The sequence below is a fragment of the Electrophorus electricus genome, chromosome 3 (genome assembly GCF_013358815.1).
Source record: "Electrophorus electricus isolate fEleEle1 chromosome 3, fEleEle1.pri, whole genome shotgun sequence".
Taxonomy (NCBI): domain Eukaryota; kingdom Metazoa; phylum Chordata; class Actinopteri; order Gymnotiformes; family Gymnotidae; genus Electrophorus; species Electrophorus electricus.
In genome coordinates, this window is record NC_049537.1 from 25,256,155 (window position 1) to 25,277,774 (window position 21,620).

At 38.4% G+C, this 21,620-nt stretch overlaps 1 protein-coding gene across 3 annotated transcripts; it reads left to right on the top strand.

Moving 5' to 3' along the window:
• The first annotated feature begins 1,504 nt into the window (after window positions 1–1,504).
• magl (MAX dimerization protein MGA-like) lies at window positions 1,505–21,370 on the top strand. 3 transcript variants are annotated; one of them, XM_035524783.1, is made up of 24 exons: window positions 1,505–1,768; window positions 3,518–4,541; window positions 5,027–5,648; window positions 5,824–5,923; window positions 6,497–6,604; window positions 6,713–6,847; window positions 6,991–7,098; window positions 7,227–7,861; window positions 8,138–8,378; window positions 8,524–8,696; window positions 8,905–9,048; window positions 9,157–9,205; window positions 9,300–9,650; window positions 9,793–9,965; window positions 10,117–10,438; window positions 10,920–11,240; window positions 12,396–14,635; window positions 14,757–14,857; window positions 15,016–15,049; window positions 15,201–15,389; window positions 16,782–16,893; window positions 17,595–17,813; window positions 19,301–19,393; window positions 19,973–21,370. In XM_035524783.1, the coding sequence occupies exons 2-24, from the start codon at window positions 3,601–3,603 to the stop codon at window positions 20,446–20,448; spliced, it is 7,887 nt and encodes a 2,628-aa protein (XP_035380676.1). In that variant the 5' UTR covers window positions 1,505–1,768; window positions 3,518–3,600; the 3' UTR covers window positions 20,449–21,370. The 3 variants fall into 3 exon arrangements, with proteins under 3 accessions (XP_035380676.1, XP_035380677.1, XP_035380678.1); XM_035524784.1 differs by having other exon boundaries at window positions 8,905–9,000; XM_035524785.1 differs by lacking the exon at window positions 19,301–19,393.
• Window positions 21,371–21,620: the final 250 nt, after the last annotated feature.

Sequence of the window (21,620 nt, forward strand, 5' to 3'; positions counted from 1 at the left end):
TTGCGTATGGCAAATGTTGAATGTGACCGAACATAGGCTATTCTTTAAATGCTGGGGAAGGAGTGCTGTTGATAAATGCTTATATGCAGACAAAAGGTTTACATAGAAAAAAAAGAAATGTAGCTTTTGGCTCAAAGCAAATATAGAAGATACTCAAACTCAAAAAGGAACCTATTATGGAAACTAGTTATAGTAATAGTCCAATATGTGGTCAATTGTTAGATAAAAGTTCGCAGTTTCGATCATCGTTACATATTGCACGTCCTACTACGCGCGGAGTTTTAACCTCCATGTCACGTCACTTCTAAACACGCTTGCGAATAACAAAACCAGGGCCAGAGTGCTCAAAAATCAGTGGAATCCACGAACGACTGTATGTTCATAATTCGATCGCTGTACGTGTTTTATAATTTGAATAAGCAAACGGGCTGTCTTACTCTTGTGTTCGGGCCTATTTATTTCGCATGGTAGCCTATGGTATGTAGCCTTTCATTAACAAGCGCCAGACTCCCAGCGATTTGAGATCGCCAAAGTTCCTATATATCACTGTGCTGAGACTGTTAAAACAAAACAACTAAACATCCACTAAAAAAAGAGTTTAGTTCAGCACGCAGTTCACTTGAGTAAGAGCTTTTCGTACTTAAATGCAACACACTGGCAAAATAGGCTAACGTTAGCTTAGCATCCAGCATGTATTAATGCAGTATAGCATGACTTTTCTTTTGTTTACGCTACAGCGTAGTTGTTTCCAAAGGCTGCTGTTATTTACATTTATGGCATTTAGCTGACGTTTTTACCCAAAGCGAGTTACAATGCTGACTAAACTCAACTTGAGCAATTAAGGGTCTTGCTCAGGAGCCCAACAGTAGCAACTTGGCGGCAGTGGGGCTTGGACTGGCAACCTGCTGATTACTAGATAAGAACCTTAACGCAGCAAAACAACTTGATTAGAAAATAACTGATACTGAAAACGGAACACAAAACTGCTTATAAAATAGATTTTAAGATAGCTAGTATCATTTTACCATTCTGAAAACACTAGCTACGCCTAACATTCTGCGCTGTTTTGGCGGTGTGTATAAATTCTAACTTCAGTTATGTCATGTTAAACATATGGGCTGGCTGCAGTGAGTTCATGGGAATATTTGAATGAGAAACTTAAGACTCAAGTCGACCACGGTAACTTTGTATGACTACAAAGTAGGCAATGGAATATTTATTATATAAGAATTGTATATAACAATTAACTTTCACTCTGGTGTACTATTAATTACGAGTATTTCATATCATAGTTAAATATTAAATTCCACTCATATAGGTACCCATGAATTTATTAAACAGCAATTCAATAAGTAATCGATCAATAAAAAACCCCAAACACCTCTCCTCCAGCTGTGGGAGCCTGCGCGGTTGTGGCTCTTACGTCACATAGTCTCGCGTGCTACAGCTGACATGGAGCGTTCGTGTAGTTCGATTGAATAAACCAGAAATCAGGGCACGACGAACGACGCAAAGAGTCCGTTCAAACTCAAGCCGTCACCTAAGATTAAAATACAAGTAGGGGACAGCTTAACATGCATATTGTCAGGTAGACCTTTTTTGAGGGAGTTTAGAAGCCGCTGGGTGATTTCAAACTGTCTTAAGCGCAGGACTGAGTCCCGCTTTCCAGTCATGTTTGTGAGGAAAGCACGCGCCATCGTAGCCAGGGTGCATGCGCCGTGGTTCCCTTCCCAAGCCACGCGTTAGCCGCCTGCGTGGGCCTCCATTGGTGAGTTTGTGGTGTTCGTCGAAGTTGTGTAGCCGCGTGAGATTCGCCTGGAAGCAGCTGTGCATTGTTTCCGAGTTATTGTGACGCAGCTTAAAAGTATAGTACTGAAGCTGTTCACGGGTGCTCAATGTATTCACGTATTATGAAGCTTTAGCTATGGTTTTGCGAAGAACAGCTACCAGTCAAGGTTAGCTTCAAGCAGTGTTAGCTAGTTGGCTAACTTGGTATTTCCATATCTAAGATAACTAAATAGCTAGAGTTAATTTGGTGACTAAAATAATTGTATAATTTTTATGAAAAGAATGTTAATGTCCGAAAAATACAAACCATAATTATTAATCATTTATTTTTTTGTAATGGTGTTTCACTAATTCGTCTTAATGTTTTTTATTAGGTCTCTGTTAACTAATTTCTGAAATGAGGCTGTTCCTTTTGGGTTAATAAGTATCTAAAGATGGTATACCAAAATGTTAATGACTAACTTCAGCTGCATAACAGTTATCTAGGTTGGTTATGTTTATGTTTAAATATCTAACGTAAAAAGATGACACCAACGCTATTTAAAATTATATTTGGAAATATGTTGAGATTTCTTGTTGAGTAAACACGTGGCGCTTTGAGATTAATTTAATATGCAATAAAGCAATCTTTGTTAGATTTAAATGTGTATAATGAGAGAAATTAAGTACACTTTACGCAAAACGTCGTTAGGTAACACGTTACTCACGTGTGGGCGTGGTCAAGATCGTTACGTTCATTGGTAACGTGAAACTCGTGAGATTTAATCTTCCTCATGTTTAAGCATAAATAGCGCTTTATATCATACAACTCAAGTTACAAATCTGTTATTTATGGACAAAACATTTTATCTTAATTTAATATGTGCCAAAAGTCTACACAAATAATACAGCACTGATACGGTTATACACAGATTAATTAAATTTACTTTAACTTACCAGCTTCATAATATTCTCTTATACAGAGAATAGTACATATTCAGTAACACATTACTCTCTCTCTCTTGGAATGAGAAATTACTTGATGAAATAAGTCAGATGAACAGGGTATTCTCATGCATATTTAATACAAACATTGAGTATTTCCATAAATAGTACAGTGTAAATCAGCTATTTATTTATATATAGGTCTCAGCAGAGTCTTTTTTTAGTATGAACATTCATGGCAGCCATGCATAAGTTTGGGTAAGGGGTGTTCTCTTTTCCAGGAGTCTGAAAACATTCATTTTGCAAATGAGGTTTTGGTGGATTTGCATTAGCACCTCTCTGCTTGTGTATGCAAACATTCATATTAAACATAAAAGGCTGAATTTTATTGGGTGATTAAAGAGTGACTGACACTTTTCTGCAGACAGAGTTATGTCAGATATTAAGGGTGTTGAAGACCATAGGTTCTGAACATAAGGTGGTGTATTGTATATAAAATTAGGTTCTGCTGTCCAAATCTTGAGATTTCAGGTTTTATATCTGTTGAAACACTTATTTCTATTACATTTTAGCATTAACCTGGACATAACATCTCATTGATCAAGTACAGTGGACTTGCTATGAAAATGCAAAACGTTCTAAAATAATCATCTTTTTAACTATGCGTTATCAGATACATATTGTGCAAACATACAAAATGTTTACTAATCCTGAACAGCATAATATATGCATATCTATTGTCCTTGTCACCCCTGTGCTGGTTGAATAGCCTTGTCTTATTTGTACAATTTTTATGTATCCTTAGGATGCTTAAAGAACAAAGATTGCATCTAATGTAAGGAGTCAAACCTGTATTGGATCTTCCTTTCTCTTATAATTGCTTACAACATGGAAGATGATGACAGTGCAATGATTTGGGAAAAGACAAAACTGAGTGTAGCTTCTATTCAGCACTCAATATCTGGCATTCTAAAGCCAGGTAAAACTGATGGGTGTAGCAAAAACCAGGCTGCTTCTTCAGTGACCAAAGAGGCAAGACAACTGGTTGCCTTGTTCCCTGTGATGTCAACTAAAAGCTCCACACTGAGTGGTTGCACAAGCAGTGACATCACAGCCGTTCTGGAGAATGAATCTGTTTGGAGTCGGTTTCACAGCTTGGGCACAGAGATGATCCTCACAACACAAGGCAGACGCATGTTTCCATGCTGCCGCTTTAGACTGAACGGTTTGGATCCAGAAAGGATGTACCTACTGATCATGGATGTCGTGCCTTTAGATGGTTTTACTCACAAATGGAATGGAAAGACATGGGAACCTGCTGCAGTGGGGGAGCCAGATGTGCTTGGGCGGGTGTGTGTTCACCCAGAGTCCCCAGCCCGGGGTAGACAATGGATGGAGAGCCCAGTGTCCTTTTACAAGGTGAAACTAACCAATAACTCCATGGACCAAGAGGGCTGTCTGGTTTTGCACCCAATGCACCGCTACCAACCACGACTTCACATTGTTCCTATTGATTCAGGCTCACAAGAGCTCATTTTGCTTGACAGCCATGATGTTAAGACATTTGCTTTCCCTAAAACAGAGTTCTATGCAGTTACAAGCTACCAGAACCCACAGATCACCCAGTTGAAAATAGACTGTAACCCTTTTGCCATGGCCTTCCGAGAAGACAGACAGAGCATTCGCCTACTTCAAGACAAACTCAGGCTCTGCTCTCCTGGCGGCCTACGCTCACGTTCTGCTGTACTAGGTTTGAACAGAGATACCAGTGAACAAAGACAAATGAGCACATTAAAGAATGCAGTCTCACCCTGCATTAAAGACCACAGGTATTTAGTATCCTGATATTTTTTTTTGTCCTCCATTTTATGAAACTAGAGTACTAAAGGATACTTTTGTGAATTTGGAATGTGTGGAAATGGTAATATAACTTACATGACTGGGTATACAGAGATTGTTTTAAATTTGCAATACCTCTGCTATGTATATTGTTTCTATATTTAAATTCATGTGTGTGAGTGATTATCTTTTGTATATATATATATATATATATATATATATATATATATATATATATAAGGGGGAGTATTTTAAATGATTAATTTGGCATTTGCTCTGTGAGGGTGCACCATCAGGATTCTTACTCAATTTTATTGTACTCTGCAATGACAATAACGGAATCTAATCTAGTTTTGGAAATATTACAAATGGAAGTCTAAAATGAAGTGCATTTTAATTATTATATCAAAGTTTGATATTTGTTTATACAGTAGCTTTTGAAATGTCAATGTTTTTCTCTCCTACTCTCTTGCAGCATAAAATGTTCTTATCCAGAATCATTGTCTATGAAAAGAGATGAGGGGATCTTCACAAAAATAAGGAATACCTCAAGATGTCAGAATAGTGTTGTTTCATGTAAAGAGGATGTGAACGGTAGAGGCAAGGAACACCCAATAGAGCCAGCACTGGTTGAGAATGTAGCACCTTTGGTTGTTGAATTAAATGAAACTGTGTCCTTAGAACAACCCCCACAAACTACTGATGGACCTGTTTCTTCTGCCGCCGCCACCGAAAGTTTAAAATTTGACTCTAAACACGTAGTTAAATCTCAGATCACCTATGCACATGGCAAATCACCTACAAAATCATTCATGACTGCTCATGTTCCTCAGCCTCTGGAGAAAGTGAAGCTGAAGGTTGCTGCTGTTTCTCTTCCCAGGCTGCATTTCCTTAACAGCAGTCAAGTAAACAAGCAGAATACTCAGCCACCTTTTTTGCACAGGCGTTTCCAGAGGGGGAGGAAAGCAAAGGCAAAATGTTGGTCTACAGTCAGGTGTTCACAAGCCCCTCCTCCTGTAGTTGCCCCTCTTGATGTTTCCTTGCAGCCAGACCTTGAAGATGTGGAAGGAATGTTGTTTGTGTCTTTTGCTGCAAAGGTATGATTTATGCCTGTGTACTTCGGAATATACCTTTTTTTTGTATCTCATAAATGTCTAATTTTTTTTCTTCACTGTGACCCATGTAAAAATATTTTTGGTTAATCTATCTCTAGTGTATACTTTCTTTTTTTGATATTTGGAGCTGATGATTTGCATGTCTGTTATTCCAAAGGAATCCTTAAACATTCATATTCAGAACATGAAGCATGTGGAAACATCTCTGCATCCACAGTCTCAAACTCAGAACCAGAAAGATAAAGATGAAATTGAAGGTATGTAGCTTGATGACTTTTTGCTGCCTTTCTAGGATTTATGAAAGTCACATCCTTTTTAAAAGTTTTGTATGGAAACCATGTTATTTACTGTTAGATAACAAATGTAAGTGTAAATTTTATGAATTTTATTGATATGGTTTTTTGTCGGTGTGTACACAACACTTGACAGCAAGCCTTCATTAATTGTTATATTTGAGTTTTTTGCACGTGTTTTTTGCATGCATGTTAATGGGATGATTTCACAGCTGTTTGCAACTCTGACTCATTTACCTGGGGCCAAAGGCACACATCTGTAATGCAGCCAGTAGTGATGTGGCAAGTGATAGTAAACAGAATGGTTATCAATTTATTAAGTTTGAATTTTGTTTTTTGTTTTTGCCATTGTATAGCCTATACAATACAAAAAACCTTTAATTTTAAAGCCCTTCACTTGGTTTGTTATATTGTAGTAGCAAACCCAAGCTTGAATGCTGTAGACACATTCTGAAGTGGAAAAAAGAAAAAAAAATGGTGGTGCTTCTCAAACTACTTTGGAGTATATCATTTGACGTCTGTGTCTCGTCACTCTAGATGTCAATCTTTCTATGGAAGAGAGACTTTTGATGTTGGAGAGCACTTTACTACTTGACCTGAAACAGCAGAAGCACAGACAGGTTATTCACCCAGTACTACAGGAAGGTTTGTAGTGAAAGTGTGGACCTTATCTCAACTCTATGAGTATCTTTCCGCTGTGGATGTACTGATGCACTAAAGAATGAGCTGTATTTTGGTGTTTTACTTCTACAGTTGGTATGAAGTTGGGCCTCCTGGATCCACTGCTAGGCATAGACTTGCGATACCTTGGTGTGTGCTTACCCTTACCCCCACCTGTTTACGGCTGTCTAGATCAAGTGCACTCCATGAGCCTCACATCTTCCTATGGTGAGATTAAAATAAGCAAACTAGTTTTCATGATGTGGTGTTGATTAGTAGTAATATATTAAGGGTATAAGGACGGTTACAATGTTACAAAACCGTAGTTAGTCCAGATTTCAGATTCTCAATGGCAGGTGGTTCTTGTATAGATGCAGCTGGTTCTTTTGTGTCTCGGACTGGCAAAACAAATGATCCCACAAAGATAAAAGGCTGGCGAGACAAATTTAAGACCAAGACAGTACAGAATACACCTGAAGGTATGGAGTTACTCTTTTTTTTTTTTTTTGGACCTTGTGGATATGTTGTTCCCTTAACACACTTTAATGTGTTTATAATTGTTCTCTGAGTGAACAGTTTTGCAATCAAATTTTCTACTTCTGACTAGGTCTGAGAAACAGTTCTGCATTCTGCAGTGACATGCTAGATGAGTATCTCCGGAATGAAGCTCAGCAGATCACCGACCGTGTTGCTGTTTTCTCCAAGAGTTCTACGCTACCTGTTTCCTATCAGCTTCCGTCTAAGAGCAGCAGTTATGTGGTCACTCTGGATAGTATACTTAAGAACCGATCTGCGTCTGTACTGCCAAACAAGACTGACTGCAATGCTCCAAATGAGACCCTGCCCACATCTTCAATTAGGGGGTCGCCAGGAAAACCTGTGTCTTTATTTACAACAGAACAACAAAAAATGTTTGAGGAAAAACGGAAATGCGCTACTTTTGGGCATACGCTTCAAAGCCAGCCACATGCGACGTCTCCAGTTAAAGTCACTAGTTCCTCTGGACTCCCTTCAAGATCAGTTATAAAGAGGAGACATGGCAGGCCTCCACTGAGAAGGAACTCCAGTGGCACAATCGACAGCCAGAGCAATGGTGGATGCCATGTCATGACTCCTGGTAAAACCCAGGCGCAGATCATGCTGCAGGGCATGGAGGAGGAAGCATTATTTAATGGCAAAGTCCGTACACACATTACCTACAAGAGGGCAACATTTGCCCTCAATTCATTGCTTACTTCCCAGGTATTCTCTCTCTCTCTCTCTCTCTCTCTCTCTCTCTCTCTCTCTCTCTCTCTCTCTCTCTCTCTCTCTCTCTCTCTCTCTCTCTCTTAAAAAAAATAAAATAAATAAATATATATATATATATATATATATATATATATATATATATATATATATAAAAAAAATATTTTGTGTGTATCTACCTTTTGGCACATTGTTTATAATGAAAAGTAGCATGGGGCTCTACATTTTAACCTGAATTTTTTTGTTGAAGTGTGGTGTTTTATCTATCTCTAGAGTTCAGTGAGGAGGACAGAGTTCAGCATGCTCCATCATAAAGAAGATGCATGTCCTAAAGACTTCTGTCACCTGGGCTGCATCTGTGATAGCTTGCACAGGGAGATCAGAGGGCCCATTCACTGTCAACGGGTGGAATGCATGTTTGATTGCAGCTGTTTCAAACACAAGGTCTTTCTGATACGCCCTCCAGGAGTGACCAACATTCGGCATGGCAGGAAAAAAGCACTGATGGCTTTTTGTGAGTGTCCTTTTATTAACTGGCAGGTCTAATGTACTAATTTCTGTCATTATTGTAATTTAAAATAACCTAACCATGGCTTCTTTTTGGTATTTGCTGCTGCAGTATATATTGAATAAATGTAACATCTACTTATTTCTGAAAGCCATCGCAGACCCAGAGAAGGAGCCCAGGCCGCCACCTGCACTCAGTGTCACCTCCTTGTGGAAGAGGAGGAATGCAGAGCAAGACCCTGAGCCCTTATTTGTGCCTGAGCCAGCACCTTGTATTAAAATAGCATCTCGTTTGCGTGTCTATGTTCCACGTCCCACTCCTCAGGTCAGTAATGATGCTTTCAGTTTTTATGATCTATTGGGCAATGCATGTGCTGAGCATGAAATAAGGTCTGTGATTGACCTTTGTATTGTATGTTAAGAATATATAATGGAATAAAAACTGAGTACTAAAAGTGTAAATGAAAATTTTGATTTTGAAAATTTGATCTTTGTTTTGCTGCTATATAACTGCCTGCTCTGCTTGGTCACAGATGCGTGATGAGGATAAAGATCCTGTGTACTTGTATTTTGAGAGCATGATGACATGTGCTCGTGTGAGAGAGTACAACAGTAATCCACCTACTCAGGTTCATATGTTGCCATCCAAGAGGCAGATGCAGGCAGCTAAAAAACTTGTAAATAGTATAACATTGGGATATACTTTTGCGTATGAAGATGCATCTTTACATACCTTGATTGTTCTCCAGAAAAACTTGAGTGACCTGGTGTTTTCTCACTTCCAGAGTCATTCTTTTGAAGGCAGTGTCTCATCCACCTCTCAAAAGTTTGCAGGTTAGTGTTTTTGTCTATAATATGCAATATCTGCTATAAGGTAAAAAGTAATGTTTATAGGATGAGTCTTCATGGTGCATTCTCCTGTCTTCAGAAGCTGCAGAGCTCCCTGAAGCTATGGCCTTTGTGGTGGATCCAGGTGAACCTGAGCCCACTAAACTACTGGAAATCCTGTCTGAGTGTAACTGGGAACCTCATCGGAACTCTGTGCTGAGTGCCCTGTTCAGCCGCATGAGCACCAATCACCTCATAGAGCCTTTCTGCCTCGGGATTTACAGAGTGCAGCCATTGTCCACCACATTGAAAAGAGGAGAGACGTGCTCCACAGTCACCTACACTGTGTGCATCTCTCGGGCTGAGGAAACAAAGGTGACTGAAGACCTTCGGCCAGCAGAAAAGACGAAAACCAACTTTTCAAAAACCAATGAAACGAAATCTGAAAAAGGTAACAACTGCTGAAAATGTAAAATGCATTAAGATATGTTTTCCATTTGCATTTGCCATTTTATAGGACATTGGATGATTACAGAAGATCTTGAGCACACAAGACCAGTTTTTAGTATTAACGCAATTAACCTTCCACACAGTCTCAGCTGAACTTATTTCTTGGAGCAAAATCGGCATCAGGAAGAAGAAGCAGGTGAAGATGCCTGCTAAAAAGCCATCAAGACTTCTCCCTTTGCTCACTCGTGCTGCTTCTGCTGGGTATCTCAAGGCTGAAAAGAAGAAGCTTGGAAGCTCTGGTCTTGGGCTAATTCAGGTAAGTTCTGATCAGTTAAGTTCAGCTTGGATTGTGGGTTGTTTTTTTTTTGTTTGTTTTTTGTTTTTTGTTTTCCTTTTCAAATATTGTTAATTTTATAAAATTACTGTGGAACAGAAACCTCACATGCCTGTATGTGTATATATTATAGGTGAATGGCAAAATGTATACTCAAGCCAAGCTGCTGATGGGTCAGATGGGGGCCTTGCATCCAGCTAATCGTTTTGCAGCTTTTGTCACTGGAAGGCTCAGGCCCCAGCCTCAAGAGCAACCTAAAGTTGCATCTGCCGTTCCCAAACACTTTTCTGGAAAAGACCCTGTTGAGCCTAATGCTCTACCCAAAGTGACGAGCATTTCAAAGATAACTACTTCTAGTTCTGATGTAATCAGACCTTCTCATGCCTTTGTCGCTGCCCCTACCCCTAAAACAGGATCAAAGCTTAATCCCTTGAGTGACATTGCCAAACTTGTGGGTAAGTTACTTATACAGCATTGAAACAGCAAAAAGGCTTAATTTTACTGTGCTAAATATGATCTCCTAAATTGCTGATGGTTCAGTTTTACAATTGACAAGACTCTACCTTCTTGGAGCATTCAGATTATGCTCCTAACATGTTACGGATAGTACACTTGCCTTATTTTAATGTTTGTTATTTTTGTACTGAATGCTGGGATTGAGCCATTATTTAAGTCAGTCAGTTTTTTTGTTTAGTTATATTGTCTCTGACATATGGCGGTGTTGCCACCTTGTTTAATGCTACCTGGCAGTGTGAAGCATGCTAATTGCATGATGGGGATAACTGGCATCATAAATCTGTTGGAATTGTACTGCTATAAAAGGTTTAGTGGCATTATAACGTGCTGTAAAGTTTTTGTTTGCATGATTACTCCAAACCTGAGCACTCTTTGAACCTTGAAGGCATTAACTGTGGTATGATTTTGTTTTGCTTTTAGAGTGCAGTACATCTTTGAAGCAGGATGCTCTCATAGCACCTCTGGCTCCAATGCCTGGTAAACTCACTGTTAAATGCCCTGTTATACCCGATGGCTCCAAATTTCTTCTTGTGCCAGTTGCATCACCTGGAGGTGCTGCTGCTCCTTCAGTAGAAAGAACTTCATGTGCCGTTCTCCCACCCGGGCAGCCAGTGGTTCTGCAGCCTGTACCAGGAATGCCAGGCACAAACTTCTTCTGTCAGTACAATGGTCAAATGTTCCAACTGGTACCCATCACCCCAGGGCCTGTCAGTTCCCCAAAGTCCTGCTCTCACAGTGAAGGTAAGTATTATTTTATGCTTTCTCTCTCATGTCATTGTGTGATGTCTTTTAAAACCTTACCATCATAACTGAATTGGATACTATCTTCTTTATTTGGACACAACCATTATTTAATTTGAATGAAATTAAATGGAGGAGGAGCTGGAAATCAGTCATGTGTTGTGTGGTTTGTTTTTTTTTGTTGGCCTAAAAGAAACTATCCTTGCCAAAAAAAAAGTCCACACTTGAAAATGTCCTGTGTAGTTTGACTTGCAACTAGTCAGTTGACAAAAGAGGAGCTGTGAGGCATATAGTAGCTAAGGGAAGGGCAACTTTTTATTAACTGTCTTAAGGTGACCAAAATGGAGAAAACTAACATTTGAATTTAAATTTAACCATTAAATCATTCTTTTAAGCTTAAAGTGGATTGCTTCCTGCAATCAGCTATATAGTGTAGCTTTGTTCATTTTTGTATAGGGCAGTATGTCATACTTTGTTTTAAGTTTGTGTGATAATACTGACTCAAGCATTATGCCAACATTATAACTAAAAAAAAAAACACGTTTTATTCAGCATTCAGAGTAGTTAAAAGATTTTTGTTTTTTTTTTTGTTAAATGCTTGGTTTTGTAGCCAGCCTCATATGATCGCCTATATAAATCTACAGGGCATGTAATGTTTGTACCATCTGTAACTACAAAACTAACACTAAACCATTTTGACATTCTCTGAAGAGTGAGTAAAATGATTTGAGGTTTGATGCTGGAGTATTTCTATAGGAACTGAAGATGATGTCTGGAGATTGGTCATGTATATGCTGTTTAGTTTTTCCAATGTGGATTATTGATTGGCAGCCCAATGCATGGTCAATGGAAGCTATTAATTGTGCTTGCAAAAATGCAAGCCTTTGGTCCAAGAAATTATTTACATGTTTATTTATAAGTGGGTTTTTGTTTATTGTATTTTCCACATAAAATGTTTGTAATGATTGCTTATTTGTGCATTATTTGTTAAATTGGTCCTTGCTTGAATTGTTGAAAGTAATTGATGTTTAGTCCATTTGACTAAAAGTGTACATGGTGATGGCTATCTTAATTTTGTTAATTTGTTGTACATACTGTGTATTTTTTGGTTATGATAGATTTTCCTCTTTCATTTCATTTTTAATCACTACACAGGTACCACTCCACACATTATAGAAAAAGCTGCGGACTCAGGCCGGCCTAATGACGACACTGCACCTGTACAAAAACCTTGGAAAGTCAGTCCTGCTACAAAGCCGTCACTTAAGTCTTTGCCATCCATTGCACCCAAAATGCCATCCCTGTCTGTAATGACTGGCACGAATATTGTGAATGACACACCAGCATTTAATACACTGCCTAGTTTTCCAGCTAAAATGGGAACGGTTTCTTTCCGGTTATGTCCACCTTCTGGTGAGAGCAAGTGGATAGGATCAAAGCAGGTTGCTAAACCTCCTGATCCCTGTAATGGTGCTGCTTCTACTTTGGTACTTCCGGGAGGTTTCTCGCTCATTCAACTTCCAGTAGGGATGCAACCTCCTGCACCTCCAGCTATTCCTTCAGATGCTACCTCTGCTAGTGCTCTTGTAGCTGAACTGCCACAGAATGATGACTGTATGGAGAAATCCATTTCACAGAGTGGCTCCCCTAATACAGAACAAAAATGCCAGACATCAGAAAGCTGCACTAGTTCACTTAATCTAGAAACAGAGGCAAGTGGTTTAAACAATGGAAACAATGTCCTGACTTCAGGAAGTGTTAACGAAGACAGCTTTATGGAGAAAAACATAGAGTCATTAGGTTCCAATGATGCAGCAACTTGTGGCAATTATGACTGGGTACCAGAAGGAGCTGAGCGGGTAATCAAAAGTACTGATTGTGAATCAGAACTTGGGGATTTGGATGACTGGCCACCCAGTGGAGCAGAGCGAATTTTGTGGATAGATGAGGATGACTCAGCTTCTGAAGATGAGAATGAGGATTTAAATGAACAGGTACATAAGAATTCTAATACTCCTGCTGAAGGCCGAGCTTTTGCAGAAGCTAATGATTTGAAGCCTGCAGCAACAACAGGAACTATTAATGTTTTCTCCAGTGCCTGCGGTGAATGTCCTCTCGGGGACGAGGACGAACTTTCATGTGAAAAGACTGAGACTTCAGAAAGCCCCCATACTCAAATTATTTCCATATCACCTGAAACAAATGATGAACAAACATATGATAAACAGAAATGTATAGAAATCAGCTTCCCATCTAATTACCAAGAAATGATCCATAATGAGCCATACATAAATGCAAACACTTCCAAACATGCAAATGACAGTGCCCAAAGGCCAACCTTTGATGGTTCTTCGATTCTTATTAAAAAAGAGATCAATAATGAACCAGCACAGACTTTGCCCATCAGCCCCCCTGATGAGAGTGAACACATTCTGGTGCGACAAAAGGGTCCACTAGTTCTCGTTAAAATTGAACCTTATAATGAACCAATACAGAAAGATATGGTTGCTAACCCATCTGACATTAGTGAACAAGGGCTTGTCCCTGAACAAAGCTTTCCGGTCATCAATAAAATACACAAAAATGTACTTTCCAACCATTTGGACCAAATCCCTGAAGGTCATTCTGGGCTTTTCGTTAAAATAGAACCATGCAACGACCCAACCTGGAGAGACACATGCTCCAAAAACTCTGTCATCACTGCTGAACAAGAGTCTAATAATGATCATATGGCAACAGTAATTTCTAATCATGTCTGTAAAGGTTTGGTATCAGAAAAGAATTCACAAATTCTCAACAAGGAATTGCACAATAATCCAGTACAAACTGAATTAATAATTTCTACTTCTCCCAACAACACCGATGCTGTGCATCATTTTCAAGATGGTGAAGATGATCTAGACGTTGATGGTGATGCTCCATGTCCTTTATTGGAGGGTCAGACACCAGCAGCTAATGCTACACTGGCAGCATATCTGCCGAATGTGGCCTCAAGAAAAACTGACCCAAAGGTGCTTTCTCTTCGTACTGTGCTTAAATCATCCAATGGGAGTAATGAGGTGTCACGTGAATTCGCTAAGCACTCAGACAAATGCACTGGGATATCTAGAATAGCTGAGCATGTTCACAGCATGGAAGTTCCAGAACCAAAGGAGCAAATGAACTGGAACAAGACACATTTTGCGAAGCCAGTACAAGAGTTATGGGTAGATGAAGAGGCTGATGTGGATCTGGTGAGCTCAGGTGAAACTGATGTACAGCTGAGCAACAGTTCTGAGTTAGGCAGTGATGAAGGGGATTCAAGTGAGGAGGAGGAGGATAATGACTCAAGTAGTGATGAAGAAAGTTCCAGTGAATATGAATCTACTAGTGACAGTGGGACAACAGAGGACAGTGTAAGTACTTTAATTCAAAAAGTATTAATGATGATCTTCCTGATCACTGTTATAATGACCTGGAATCCATGCAAAACTTGAGAACTTGAGTTTTACATTGGCAAAATATTTTGATTTCTAGGCTGACCTATTCAGTGAAGATGACGACGTTGACATTGAGTCATTTGATGAATATCAGGAAAAGATGATTATTGACAAGATGGAAAATGAATCACAGAATATGTAAGACACAAAAGTGAACCACACCAGTATTATTGTTAGGATATATTTCAATAGTCAATGATTGTCAAAGGTGTTTTCTCCCACCCCATATGTGCTTTGCGATATCGTGCTTTGATACAATCTTCTCTGAATCATCTTTATCATCTGGATCACGACAGGAGCTTAAATAGAGCAGCCCAATTTAGAGAACAGGTAAGACCTTATATACAAACATATAAAACATCTAGACCTTAGTCAACTCCTTTGTTGTTTCTTACCTTAACATTGTTATACTTTTCCTTCATAATTGACCTTAGAATGAGATGCATGCCCAAAGGAAATGTGAATGTTTTACTTTTTACAGCTTGATCATGGAACAGATATTTTTAACACAATGAAGATTCTGCCAGCACGTGTGCTAGCAAAGCGTCTAAATCACACTGAGAAGGAGCGTGCTCGCCGAGGTGAACTGCAACATGCTTTCGTTTCACTGAAAAGAGCATTGAACATTGAGGAGCAAATCAAGATGTGCAAACATGACATTCTCATTCAGGTTAGCAACATATCCACATTATTGTTTAGCCATAATGTAATTAGAATAATGCAGGTAGTTTTAATGAATGGTAACTTGCTTAGCATGGCTTGGCTGAATATCATTTTACATGCTTTAGTTCTTTTCGGACTGGACTAGGTTTTTTGGGCATATGGATGCAGTGTAATTTTACCACCAGATTTCTGTAATGTTTGAGTGATTTTGCAGAGGATAAGCAATCGTGAGGTGGAGATCTCTTCTCAAGGTGTATTTCCATGATGTTTCATACATAGCTTCTACTGGACATGTCTACAAAATTATATTGCAACCTGAAATGTTTAATGAACATTACCTTTCTAGGGCTATTAAGAACTAGATGTCTTGGACTCTCTTAATTCCATACTCACTATAATTCTACATGTCATCTATGCAAAATGTTTGTGTTGATATTTAGTATAGCTGCTTATAGAAATAATAACTTGGGTTTAAAAATGAGCAAGCTACATACATTTAGTAGAACTAAAACTCTCTGAAATGTTGGTACGTTTTCTGGTTCTGCTGTGCGTCGTTCACTTGGGGTCGGCAATTGATCAGAGCGACTGGCTTTATTGGGTCTGTAAGTAAATGCTAGTAAATGCCTCATAGTGTCTCCATGGTTGATAAACACTTTCCTTGGTTGTGATGATGGCAGTTTGCATGAAATTAAAACAACCTGCGGTTATTTCTAAGGGGTGCTTTATAGTAGGTAAAATGCGTGAGACTCTTTATTATTGCTGTAGTGCACCGTCTAGAAATTGACCAACATGGAGGATTGGTACTGAATTCACCAAGGAATGCAGTTTAATAGTAACATTACCCCACCTTCCCAGGTAATAGTAATCCTGTCCGAATAGTGCATTTGAATGGTCTTTGGTGTTTTGGTAGTTACACAATTATCCAAAAATTATTCTCACAACCAGTTAAAAACAACAATATTAATGTTTAATGATTTTAGCATCAGAATGTTCATTGTAGTTCAAAATGTATTTGATAAGCGGCAATGTGAACACAATGGCCTAGACCAGGAATTTAGTTTTTACAATGGCAGCTCTAAAACCCTTTGTTCGTAATGTATTGTACTGTTTAGCCATAGTATATGGCTTTTGCTTAAAAAAGGACCTTCAAAATGTTTAACTGAGATTCAGATTCCGACATAAATGAACAAACAAATATTAGAATTTTTCAGGCCAGCCAGAATACTGAGCAGTTGTCAATTTGTCATTGACACACCATGCTATTTTAAAATGCTCTTTGCTAATATTTTGCTTATGGGGTATGATCTGCCTTGAGGTCATGAGTTATCATATATAGGATAATTGGGCTTGAATGAGGTGGGGGGTAAAAGAGGATAACTCTGTCCTGGTTTTGTTACAGGCTCGATTCATGATTCGGGCTCTGGAGGACAGAAGGCAAGCTTTAAAAGAGAAGAAAAAAGCAATGCTTCAGAGACGATCAGCTTACATCAGGAGAATCGCAGAGTTAACTGGTACATTTCATGAATGCAGAATTCTCTTTGTTGCATGGATTTTTGCTGAAATGTCGAAAAGATTATAGTTAGACTACACAATTCTGTCTGGCTAGACCAGAAGCTCTCAATACAATCACTGATGACCCACAGATTTTGTTCTGTTTAACTTATTAAAAACACTTTGGATAGGCAATGAGCTCTGCATACCTTGTTTACGTAGTTCACCAGTATGAGAAGCTTGGCCTCAGGGGACCCTGCACCGTACCACTGTAGCCTGTCACCAAGAAGTGGCCTTCATTTGGTCAGAATCCAAAGTAAACACATTTATCAGCCCACAGCTAAAGCGAGAGTGTGGTTTATTCAGTGAGATTTGGTTTCATGCAGGCATAACTGATGATAGATGTGCTGAAAAATATGTGGGTGTGATTCATTCTCTTAAAAATTAATATAGCTTAGTTTCTGCTTCCAAGCATCGCGATTCAGTAGCAGTGGTTTGCTAAACCAATATTACGTTCAGCCTCATCTTTAAAATGTTCTCTGAATCCAGCAGCCCAGGGCCATTACTCAGTGGGGCAAGGAATAATCACATTCTTGCCACCCAGTCAGAGCATGGCCTGTTTTGGACTCCTGGCTACGGATGGTAGAGGCGTGTTACTGGGATTGTTCTGCAACTAGTTGCAAGGTTCAGCAATCTGACTGACCTTTTCTTAATTTAACAGCAAAGACAGAAGAGACACCATTGAGGAATTTGATGGAACCCTCCGAAAGAGAAAAGCAGTGTAAGATTCAAAACCTGCCACTAACTTCAAGCCAAATAAACCACAAACGTACAGACAGCGACGGCAACATACTTCCACCTCGTTTTGGACGGTGGAGAACCATCAATTACATACGCAAAACAACCAAGAAATCTAGTAGGGAGCCAGCCATCACCACAGGTTAGTATCATGGTTTCTGATTGTAGGCTCTCACTAAATGTAGACATTCATGTTTAAAGATCATAATCATGTCTTAAAGGAATACTCTAGTGCTAAACCTTATAAAACATTTTTTTTTGTGCTCCAGCTGTTTATTTATTTGTCTAATACTTGGTTTCAAAGTAATGAAAAAATCTTTAAAAACTTATCCTGAAAATGTGGAAACAGAATAGGCAGGTTACTAATTCTGTTTTATGGCAAATAGTAATTTGTAAAACCTTTTGGCAAGTACATTAAAATGCCTATTCACATAGTTAATCTGCTGTCCTCATATGGCTAAATTGTTTTTATGTTTATGGTTGTAATAGACCATTTCTTGAACTGTAAATTATGCTCCATGGAAGTCTTTAAATGACCTAGATTTCTGAACATGAATTGGTGCTTGAGGTTTAGTGCTGGACTATATCTTTAAATCCTCATAATGGGGACTCTGGCTCAAAACTGTTACTGCACTGGAAACATTGGTAGTTAATTATCTATAGCAAGGTTATAAAAATAAACAGTATCCTTTTATTCTAAGCTTGTAATAGGCATGCTTCACAATCAGATCCTCTGGAGCCTTAGGGCATTTTTCAGTGGTTCTTTGTTGCTCACTGTTGTTTATAGGTATATGTTAAATGTGCTTTGGCTTGTTTGAGTCTGAACAGGATTTTTAAAAAGAATTAAAAAAATATATATATATATTTTTTTAAAGATTAGGTCTGACGGAAATAAATCAGCTGTCAAGTACTGAAAGCTGGGATCCCCAACAGTGACTACTATAGTGTTCTTATGCTATAGCTTGTCCAATTGAAATGGTCATTATACCAATGCAGGGCTGCACAGTATAACGCAACTCTGTTTGTCTATTCTCCAGTCCACTTGTATGAGCAGATGATGAGACAGTTGACATAAAAAAAGACAGTATGTGCATAGCTGATAGTTACAGAGCATGTGCAGTGATGGGCTTAAAGTGCAGACTATAGATATCAATAAATATGTAGACATGGGCAACTGCAGCTTGGTGCATAATGGAGGAGCGTACAGAATGTTGAGGTAGCCAGGTAAGGAGTGCAGTTGTTGAAGTGATGTTTTATTAAAGTGCACAGTGCATGTAATGAGCAATGACTTATGTTCAAGCACACAGCCTGCAGCGTAAATGTTCAAGATTTGGGTAAAGTGCTGTGTGTTTGGGGGTAACAGGTAAAGTATGGTTTTCTTTGACTATATCCTTTTTGGACATTATAGTGACCGTTGTTGACAAATCAGACAAATACTTGTCACGTCCTGTGTCAGCAGGTGTCCACTATGAGAACAGCCTATTGCCCTCAGTTATAATAGGTACTACTGCACTGGAGGAGAACTTGGTTGATGTCAATTAATCATTGCATTCCTAGTAAAGATTATTATACTATATATAGAAATATACCATATTATATAGTACAGATTTTTCCTCTGAAATTTTTTAGAGGATGTAGTACTGAAATTTCTGGCACAGAACCCCACTGGTCTACCTCCAATACACAACAGCAAAAAACCTTCAACACATCCCAGGCCATCAGGTACCAGTCAGATGCACTTGTGTTCTGGTATTTTTGTTATGTGCAAAGTACTTTCTTTGTAGAAGATCCAAAAGTATTGTACCTCTTTTCAGTAGAGCATGTATCACTTTGAGTCCTTTCTCCATTCTGTGACCATAATTCTAACCATGTGAAACATTTAGTAAAGGTTGTCTAATTTGATCAGACACTTATCATACTGATTTGACATCACATATTAAATTAGGAAACTTGAGGTAAATTACCCAAGTTGCTAAAAATTCTGAGAGAATTAGTGTAACAGGATATGAATGTATACTGTTGCGGTTGATGTAACAGTGGTGGAAATCTAAATTCAAAAGCTCCTAGATTAGGCAGTCAAACAGGTAACGGACAATTACCAGAGAAACATTTACTGCTAAATGCTGTAAATGTAGAAACACTTTTGAGCATATAACTTGAATGCATTTTTGATGTCCTGTATCAGACATTTTTAATGCTATGTGCTTTTCCAAAACTAGATTTCTTTTGAGCATTGAATATTAATGTGTTGATGTGATCATGTATTAATGCACCTTTGAAATGGTTTGTCTTTCTTTGCAGTGAAATTTACTTTGCCAAAGATAGTTTTGCAGTCCTTTGACAAGACTCATGCTGTAGTAAAGCTCATGAGTGCTGAACACACTCCTCTACCAAGTTCTTCTCAAGTCACAGACTACGTCGATCCGCCAGAGCAAGGAGTGGAAAAGGGCAACTCCTCAAGGTGTTGCGAAGGGATGCAGGGAGCTTCATTGTCTAAGGACTCGAATAAGGAAAATCCAAGTTCATCCCTACCAGACAGTGAGAATGCTGTCCAGAATAACACTATGTCTGAGCAAGGTGGGCTGGGGAAGGTTAAAAAGGCCTCTGAAAGTTTGGGGAACATGAAGAAAAAGAGGTCAAAGAGGGATGTGGTCATAGAAGATGCCTTATCCAACCCTGATGCCTTAGGTCCAAGACAGCTTCGGAACAGATCCCTTGCAATCAGTGCAATTCCCACGACGAGTACCCCAAGAAAACGAAGGCGGAGGATTATATAGATGAAATGTAGTGGATTGTGATACTACAGATTACTTTCTTAAACTATAGATTTAAAAGAACCAAAAGGAAAATCTAAACACATGGTTTATTTTTTTTTTATGCATTTCTAAAAAGCTGAGGTTTGAAACGAATTGTAGTTCACAAGACTATATCACATGTGCCTAGTCATGAATCCAAAGATCCTCTCATTCGATGGCTGCATACAGTCCACCAAGTGATTGATTAAAAAAAAAAAGTATTAAAATGCTTTTTCTTTTTTCTTCTCTCCTGATGCTGTAAAATGTTTACCTGTGCCTGATATGCAGATTATTTCAAGATGGCATTTGAGCAAAACATTAAATTAATGTATGAATATTACATGCCATCGTTTATAATTCACTGAATCCCATATTGGGGTTAGGCTATTACAATTTAATTTCCTTTTGATGTGTTCTTTAATAGGCTATGTTTTACCTTGGTGCTCAATGTTTTGTATTTGTTTATAGTGATCTTCTTAGCACACAGTACGTTAATTCAGATTCACTGCAAAAATAAAATAAAATAAAATTATATATATATATAAATAAATCATGTTTCTTACTGATTGTCTTAATGCTATCATACATGTTTTGTTACCAGGGAGGGGAACTGTTTTAACTAAACAGAAGTGAAATAATTGCTTTCTTAAATAAAATATGCAAAGGAAAATAATACGTTGAAGACCTGAATGTTTTCAGAGCTTTGGTGTAGAATATACTTTTAAAAACATTAATAATTGTTCATTAAATAGAATATTGTTAATGTAATGTGATTGGTCAGCAGTTTTCTCTGGGTTCTGTATGTTTTCTGCAACTTTTCTGTATTAAAGAGTGCTTCTTGATTACACTCACCATTTTGTGCATAATGACAGTTTTAAAGTAAGGTGCTTACTGTAATCTTAGCTGCTTGGTAATAGATGGCATGTTTCATCTGTATGTTTTAGACTAAATGTGTAATGATATTGTGTGGACCTACCATGAGTATAATTGACTTATTTGGCCTTTTAAAAATTGTTACATTTAAGTAGTATATTAAAGGAGCAATAAGTCGTTTTTCTGATGATTAATCACAATATGGAACAGCCATTAAATAGACACAGTGGACTGGCCGTTTCAGAGATTCTGTACGAAATTGTTTTAAACATTCCAGCTAT